At 37.0% G+C, this 9,027-nt stretch overlaps 1 protein-coding gene across 1 annotated transcript; it reads left to right on the top strand.

The window, feature by feature from the left end:
* The first annotated feature begins 733 nt into the window (after positions 1–733).
* Positions 734–2,467, top strand: LOC125830727 (uncharacterized). Its single transcript, XM_049509896.1, has 3 exons — positions 734–1,298; positions 1,389–1,841; positions 2,046–2,467. The coding sequence occupies exons 1-3, from the start codon at positions 734–736 to the stop codon at positions 2,465–2,467; spliced, it is 1,440 nt and encodes a 479-aa protein (XP_049365853.1).
* Positions 2,468–9,027: the final 6,560 nt, after the last annotated feature.

Raw genomic sequence — 9,027 nt, 5'->3', positions numbered from 1 at the left:
TTTTGAATGTTTGTGTGAAGCATGAACCGGCTGATTTCAGTACTCAGAAGTTGGTAATATTCTTGTTATCTCATCCTTAAGTGTGAGGATAATATATGCATGAGAAGCTAGTTAGTTATTTGCTTAAATTATTCTAGAAGGGTTTTTTCGTCATAAGTTAAATTCCGCGCCATGTCAATTTTAACATCAAATAAATGTTTAAATGGGAAAGATGTATATCCTTAATTAAATTATTCGTTGTGAACCTAATCCCTCTACTAGATTATAATCAATATGGCCATACTTAACCTTTTTTAAATGTCGCAAATATTTAATTAGATTTCTTGTTTAAGTGGTAGTATCCTTTCAAAAGGATCACTTCAAGTGTTGGTATCAGAGCTAAGGTTTGTGGTTCTAGTAATTTTGTTGTGAACTACTTGTTCGCTTTCAAAAAAGTCCTATTTACGGTTCTTGATCACTTACATGGTTTATTACATTTTTAATGCATGTAAATTGCACATGCATCTAGTACATGTACCTAATGCAATGTGATCTCCCCTTTTGAAGGAATTAAGTTACAGCCTCTTCTTCTTACCGACCTATGTAAGCTGCTCGTGAAGGTTCAAGTGCCTCTATTTCCCAACCTCATGCACTGGAAGGTGTTGGAGAACCTCGCTCGAACCAATATGTTCCCCACACAAGTGGGTCTGAAGTGGGAAACCATTAGGGTGAAAGAGTTGGTCCAAATCCTTACATGAGTAGTGGTACTCAAGCCATGAATCCTCCTTTTCAACAAATGGATGAATTCTTCCACCACATGGCTGAATTGATGAATGATCCCAACGGGATTAACCTTGAGAAAATGAGGAAAATGGGTGGAGTGGAGTTTGAAGGCACTGTTGATCCCACTAATGCTAAACAATGGCTGGAGCGCATCGAGAGGGTATTTGAGCAGTTGGAGTGTTCAAATGTTGCCAAATTTAAATATTCTATTTCACTATTACAAAAGGATGCTTATGATTGGTGGGTAAGTGTTTCGAATGTCAAGGTAAAACCTCCGGTTCTTACTTGGGATGATTTTCTTAAGGAATTTCGTATGAAGTATGTCCCACCTACTTATTGTGATGCAAAGAAAAAAGAGTTTTTGAATCTAAGGCAACGAGGCATGTCTATTTCGGAATACGAACATAAGTTTCTAAGGCTCTCTCGCTATGCTGGAGGTATTATTAAAGAGGAAAAAGACAAGTGCAGAAAATTTGAAGACGGTTTAAATGATTCCATTTGGAAGAATGTGTCGATCCTACAATATGAGAACTTTTGTAAGTTAGTGTCTGCTGCTTTTACTTGGGAACGACTTGATAAAGAAGAAGCTACTAGAAATGAAAACAAATTCTGAAAGCCTAGACTAGACTTTGGAGGTCTATCCAAAAGGGGAAGGTTTGTTGATTCTAAGGCTGGTAGTGATAACACGCCACCTCAACAAAGGCAAAACAGATCAGAATTTCCTACAACCAACACTCCAAATTATGGCCAAGGCAAGCCTCGTGTTCCCACTTGTCCGCAATCTGGAAAAATTCATTACGGTACTTGCAAGAGAGCTTCTAGTGCATGTTTCAATTGTGGGAGCTTTGATCATAAAGTGAAGGACTGTCCTAATCCTAATAATGCTCCTTCGTTGAAAACTAAAGGCTCAGTTCATAAGCCTTCTATTAATCCTGCTCAAACTAATAGAGGTGCAAGACCTAAAAATACCCAAGCAACAGGTGCAAGTGGAGCTAATAAAGTTACTGGACCAAGGGCTACTGTAAGCGCTTACGCTATGAGGCAGAGGGATGATCAAAATGGAGAAGACATGGTTGTCGGTAAATTTCACTTATTTGGCTTATGTGTGTTTACTTTGATTTATCCTGGTTCTACACATTCCTATATTTTTTCATCACTTGTTCTTCCTGAAAACGTGAAATCTATGAGACTTAATTATGATGTGCTGGTTTAAAGTCCTTTGGGTTATCAAGTTGTGTGTATTCAAATTTATCGTGATTGTCCCTTCGTTATTCAAAACCTAGTCTTCCCTGCTGATTTGATTGAAATGCCCATCAAGGATTTTGATGTTATTATCGGGATGGATTGGCTTTATAAAAATCATATAGTGGTAGATTGTAGGTCTAAGCATGTGAGTTTTAAAGATCCTACATTTTCACACATCATTGTACAAGGTGAAAGATCATTGACATCTAGTTTTATTTATGCGGCCTTGGCAAGAAAGTTGATGCGTCAAGGTTGTGGGGCATACCTTGCTCACATAGTTGATACACAGTTGAAGAGTCCTTGTATCATGGACATATCTGTTGTATGTGATTTCCCAGAAGTCTTCCCAGAAAACCTTCTTGGATTGCCCCCGGGAAGAGAGCTTGAATTTCCAATCGAGATTATTCTTGGATCTAACCCTATTTCTATCACTCCTATAGAATGGATCCAACAGAATTAAGAGAATTGAATTCTCAATTGCAAGAACATCTTGAGAAATGTTTTATTCTACCTAGTGTTTCTCCTTGGGGAGCCACTGTTTTATTCGTAAAGAAAAAAGATGGCACTCTTAGGCTTTGTATTGATTATAGACAATTGAACAGAATAACAATCAAGAATAAATATCCACTACCAAGGAATGATGATTTGTTTGACCAACTGAAGGGTGCTAAAGTACTCTCAAAGATAGATTTAAGGTCTGGATATCACCAACTGCCTGTTAGATAGAAAGATATTCCTAAAACTGCTTTTAGAACTCGGTATGTTCATTATGAATTTTTGGTGATGCCATTCAGATTGACAAATGCTACTGTGGTATTCATGGATCTAATGAATCGAGTATTAAAGCCTTATCTTGATCAGTTTGTAGTTGTCTTTATAGATGCTATTTTAATATTTTCCAGAAGTAGTGAAGACCATGAGAAACACCTTCAGATTGTTTTGAAAATTTTGAAGGAGAAAGAACTTTTTGCTAAACTTTCCGAGTGTAAATTTTGGCTTGATGAAGTAGCTTTTCTGGGACATGTTGTATCAACCGAAGGCATGAATATGGATCCTAGTAAGATACAAGTAGTTATTGAATAGAGACCTCCCAAAAGTCAAACTGAGGTAAGAAGTTTCTTGGGCTTAGCAGGATACTACAGAAGATCTGGGAAAGGCTTTTCCATTATCGCCTCCCCTTTGACGAATCTCTTGCATAAGGAAGTAAAGTTTATTTGGGATGACAAATGCCAAGAGAGCTTTGAAACTCTCAAATCCTTGTTGACTCAAGCGCCTATACTCACTCTACCAATTGAAGGGAAAGAGTATGTAGTATACAGTAATGCTTCTCACAATGGTCTAGGATGCGTTTTGATGCAAGAAGGGAAGGTTATTTCTTATGCCTATCCGAAATTAAAACCGCATGAATTGAATTATCCGACTCATGATCTCGAACTTGCTGCTATAGTCTTTGATTTAAAAATATGGCGGCATTATTTTGGAGAGAAATGTCATATATTTACTGATCACAAGAGCTTAAAGTACTTGGGTACTTAGAAGGACCTAAACCTAAGACAACGTAGATGGCTTGAACTCGTCAAGGATTATAACTGCACGATTGATTATCATCCAGGTAAAGCCAATTTGGTTGCAGATGCCTTAGTAAAAAATCCTTTGCAAGCATTTCTTTGAGTCCTTTAACCTTGCTGCTTGAGTTAAGAGCCATGAATGTTTGTTTCACACTTTATTCAAATGGTTCAGTTATTGCTAATTTGCAAGTAAAGCCAATATTACTTGAATAGGTGAAAGAAGCACAAAAGTTAGATGAGAAACTTGTAAAACTGACCAAAGAAGTTCAAAATGGGGAAAAGCTTGATTTTACAGTAACGGAGGATGGTGGCTTATTTTATCAAAACAGGTTATGCGTCCCTTGTGATGACAAATTTAGGAGAGAAATATTAAATGAAGCACATACTTCACCAAATGCAATGCATCATAAGGGTACAAAGATGTACCAGACCATCATAGAACATTATTGGTGGAATGGTATGAAGAGAGACGTTGCGGAGTTCATTTCCAAATGTTTGGTTTGTAAAAAAGTAAAGGCAGAACATCAAGTCCCAGTTGGTTTATTACAGCCCTTGTCGAGGCCGAAATGGAAATGGGAGAGAATAACTATGTACTTTGTTTCTGGATTTCCTCGCACTTAGAGAAATCATGATACAATATGGTTGATTGTGGACAAGCTAACCAAGAGTTCTCACTTCTTAGCAATCAGAATGGATTAATCACTTGAGAGTTTAGCCGAGTTGTACATTAATGAGATTGTAAGACTACATGGGATCCCTGTGTCTATTGTATCTGACCGAGACCTAAGGTTTACATCTAGATTTTGGGGTATCTTGCAGGATGTTTTGGGTACTAAGTTAAAATTTAGCACTTCGTTCCATCCTCAGATAGACGGCCAGTTGGAAAGAGTGATTCAAATTTTGGAGGATATGCTTCGAGCTTGCATTATGGAGTTTGAAGGTAGTTGGGGCAAACACTTGGCTTTGATAGAATATGCTTACAATAACAGTTAACAATCGAGTATTGGAATGCCTTCCTACGAGCACTTGTACGGAAGAAAATGTCAGACCCCTCTTTGTTGGAGTGAAGTTGGTGAAAGAAAGCTTGTTGGTCCTGAAATTGTGCAAGAAACAGTGGACAAGGTAAAAATTATCAAGGATCATCTAAAGAATTCTTCATAAAGACAACAGTCATACGCTGATCTTCAAAGGCATGACATTGAATATCAAGTTGGAGATAAAGTATTCTTCAAGGTGTCTCCATGGTAAAAGATTATGAGATTTGGCCAAAAAGGAAAACTTAGTCCCTGATTTATTGGACCTTATGAGATACTTGAAAGGGTTGGACTAGTTGCATATAAATTAACTTTGCCACCAGAGTTAGACAAGATCCACAATGTCTTCCATGTTTCTATGCTCAGAAGATATCGTTCTGATCCATCTCATGTTCTTCCAGTTGAATCTATTGAGGTTAATCTTGACTTGACGTATAAGAAGAACCTATTATAATCCAAGCTTGAGAAGTAAAGCAACTTAGGAACAAGAGAATCCCCTTAGTAAAGGTACTTTGGAGGAACCATTCTGGAAAAGAAGTGACCTGGGAGAGAGAAAAAGACATGAGGCCCCAGTATCTGCACTTGTCCTAGGACTAGTTTCAGGTAAATTTCGAGACGAAATTTCTTTAAGGGGGAGAGAATTGTAACACCCCAAAATGCTAAACAAGAGTCGCTTGTTGATACACCATTGCTTAATCACTACTGTATGTTTTACTCTCATTTTGCAAACTTGAAATGTTGTGATATTTGCAAACTTGCTTAACATAAATTGTATTGGGGTTTTGCGTAATATTCTAGTTAGAATTATATATAACTTGAAAGGGAGGTGAGGGTTATACATATAGGTATATATTTATGCATTTTGGGCAGCCAACCATTTTTTGGGCAGCCACCTTTTGGAGGCAGTTGTGCATGTGATAAACATCAGTCTTGAAACTATATGTTTACACCTCTTCTATAGTGAAATTCGTGTTCCTTAGCCCTAAGAAACCTGGTGAACTCTATCTAACCATAATACTCTCAAAATCATAAGAGAAAAACTTGGTCCTTTTGGCTGGAATTCGAGATACACCTTTCTCTTTGGTGAGTAATCGAAATCTGTTTTTGAGCTAAGTAGTGTTTAGTACTTTTGAAATATCTCGTTCACTAAAACTCATTATTCAGTGAATAAATATTTTTTGGAAAGATGATTCCTATACCTACAACTCTTTTCTTTATGGAAAACTCTAATTTAGCTGTTATGGATTCGAAATATGGGAAAAAACATAGGACAAGTTTTGTCCAGATTTCGGATTTTGAAATCCTGTATGAACAACTGTTATTGTATCGATGATATCTTTTTGTACAAATGTTTTTTTTGCGGTGATTCTTAATTGTTTGCAACCTTACGAGATGTACCTACATCTTTCATGAAGGATATACAGTCCTGTTTTGCCGTTTTCCTTTTCAAATCTAAGTTGCAACATGAGGAACTAGGCAGGCTAGAATTACTATTTTGGAAGCATAGTCGTATTTGTACAGGCTAAGCTTATTTGTGATGTTAATCATATTTTACATAAAAATTATTGAGCTACTAGGGATCAAATACTTTATTTAGTTTTATTTTAAAGGTTGTATGTAATCGTGAACAAGTTAAGGACCTTGATACGTTGGTTGGTCTACAGTTTGAACTCTTAAGGACCTTGGACTGATTCTAAGCTAAGCACTGAGGTTTGTGTATAAACTTGTACTTGCACTCTTTTAAGTGCTGGTATATCTGAAAGTTGATCTTGGTATCTTGGTTAACTCTTGTAACTTTGCATTGTTGTGTTGGTATCCTTTAAGACGTTAAAGACTCTTATGTAACTCGCCCACTTTTACGGATTGCTTGATCACTTGGCACTCCTATTGTGACCTTGTCCTTCTTGTGGCTGTGACTTTGTCACTATTGGCATGCCTCTTGATTTGGATCATTTGCCATCTTGACTCTTGATTTTTAGTCCGTCTTAAGAATGGAAGTTGTTCATTTTAAGTACGAACTAGAAAGCCATTTTTAATATGGTTCTTGGTTGTCTTGATTATTGGGTTTTGATCCTTCTTGATACAGGCCATCGACACTCTTGATACCTACTTGAACTTGGTGCGACGACATTATGTGTATATTGGGCGCGCCTTGTTGTTGAATATCTTGGAAAACTATGCTATGAGCGTTCTTGACATTTTGATCTTTAAATATCGAACTAGATACTCTTTCTATATTGTTTACTTGATTTATTTATTATGTTTAATTATGATGCCCATGACTTGAGAAAGGTAACTTGGTGAATCTGAGGGATCTGAACCTATAGTTTTTGCACCACTCAGCTATATGTTTAGCGATAGTTGTTTCTATCGTAGGGAATGTTCGAGAGGATGCATGAAGCTGGCCATTGGAGATGGAGATTTTGAGAGCCTTAAGGAAGATCACATTTGCATATAGGCATCTATATTTTGTATAAACCTTGGGACTTGTACATGATCTATGTGTTGTTTATTTACATGAAAATTTGAGGACTAGTTTGATCATGTCACCATGGGTTGTAATATAAGTATGTCTATATGTTTTGTTCTTTTGGGCTATGTAAACCCAAGTCTTGTAATATACGAAATTTACTATTAGTTTTGAATGTTTGTGTGAAGCATGAATTGGCTGATTTCGGTACTGGGAAGTTGGTAATATTCTTGTTATCCCATCCTTAAGTGTGAGGAAAATATATGCATGCAAAGCTCGTCAATTATTTGCTTAAATTATTTTGGGAGGGTTTTTCCATCATAAGTTAAATTTCGCGGTATGTCAATTTTAACATCAAATAAATGTTTAAATGGGCAAGATGTATATCCTTAACTAAATTATTTGTTATGAACCTAATCCCTCTACTAGATTAAAATCAATATGGCCGTAGTTAACCTCTTTTAAATGTCGCAAGTATTAAATTAGATTTTTTTATTTAAGTGGTAGTATCCTTTCAAAAGGGTCGCTACAGGGATGACCATCTTTCATTGATAGAGTTTGCCTACAGTAATAGTTACCACTAAAGTATTGTCAGGGCACTGTTTGAAGCATTGTATGATAGGAAGAGTAGATCTCTGGTTGGGTGGTTTGAGGTAGGTGAAGTTGCTCTACTTGATCCCGAATTAGTCTATGAGGCAATTGAAAAGGTCCGCCTAATTAAAGAGAGGTTGAAGATGGCCCAAAGTCGGCAAAAGTCTTATGATGATGTTAGAAAGAGGGATCTAGAATTTGAGATTAATGATTGGGTTTACTTGAAAATCTCACTTATGAAAGGAGTCATGAGATTTGTTAAGAAGGGGAAACTTAGTCCCCGGTATGTTGGCCCATATGAAATCCTGAAACGTATTGGGAAGAGTGCATATGAATTAGTCTTGACAAGTGAGTTGGCTCTGGTTCACCCGGTGTTCCATGTTTTTTATGCTCAAAAAGTGCATTTGTGATCCGAGATTTTGGACCGGCAAGTTAAGAGGTTGAGAAACAAAGAAGTAGCTTCGGTTAAGGTTTTATGGAGGAATCACTTAGTTGAGGGTGCTACATGGGAGGTCAAGACCGATATGAAGTCCCGTTATCCTCATCTTTTTCCTTCTACTCCTATTCCAACTTATGGTAAGTAGTTTCTTGAGTTTGGTATTTTGGGAAATCATGTGTGCTATAAGTGTTATGTATGATTTCCTTATGATTGTGCATGTTCTTTTGAGAATTCATGTAAAGCATAAATTGAGTTTTCATGATTTATATGTTCCTCATGTTGAGTTTCATTTTTAGTATGATGAATTCGTATTTGACTTCATGAGGTGAATTGATGAACATGTTTAGTTATGAGTTGGGTGAAATGTTATGTTGCTCTATATTGTTGTTGTTGAGATTACTTTGAGTTGGAGAACGTAGTTCCTCCAATGTTTATGTGAATTGATGAACTTTGTGTGTGATGGGTTGTAGATGTAGTTTCCTACTTCCATGTGATTGCATTGATTATGTCTTGAGATGGAGTTGATGTTTCTTCCTATTAATTTAGCATTTTTGTTTTGTTGCATGCTTGTTGGGCTGCTAGTCTTGATTCTTTACTTTCGTAAGGTGTCTAAATCGTCATTCGAGGACGAATGTTCCCAAGGGGGGAGATAATGTAACACCCCGGAAAATGATAGTTTAAACTAGAGCTTAAACGTAAGGTTAAAAGTCGTAAAATGACTCCCCGATATTTTATAAGTCATTTAGGGTTTAAATGAATGTTATGAGAGTTAAGGCCAAAGGGGCAAGTGCAAGGAAAACGGGGCAAGCCAAAGCCAAAGGCCAAGGCATGCCCCTAGCTTGTAGCCACTTCCCAACCTTCACGAGTGGGACCACAAGTCGTGGTTCTCACCACGGGTCATGAAGGGAGCTCGTGGTC

The sequence above is a fragment of the Solanum verrucosum genome, unplaced genomic scaffold (assembly GCF_900185275.1).
Source record: "Solanum verrucosum unplaced genomic scaffold, falcon-dt-bn FXZP01000154.1, whole genome shotgun sequence".
NCBI lineage: Eukaryota > Viridiplantae > Streptophyta > Magnoliopsida > Solanales > Solanaceae > Solanum > Solanum verrucosum.
The sequence above is the reverse complement of the archived record's forward strand: the minus strand, read 5'-3'. Positions and strand labels throughout refer to the sequence as shown.

Excerpts from the sequence above, each read along its gene's own strand:
- LOC125830727 (XM_049509896.1), top strand. The coding sequence starts at position 734 with ATGAGTAGTGGTACTCAAGCCATGAATCCTCCTTTTCAACAAATGGAT. Across the intron at positions 1,299-1,388 it reads CCTACAATATGAGAACTTTT|ACTTTGGAGGTCTATCCAAA; the intron begins GTAAGTTAGTGT and ends AGCCTAGACTAG. Across the intron at positions 1,842-2,045 it reads TGGAGAAGACATGGTTGTCG|TCTTCCCTGCTGATTTGATT; the intron begins GTAAATTTCACT and ends TTCAAAACCTAG.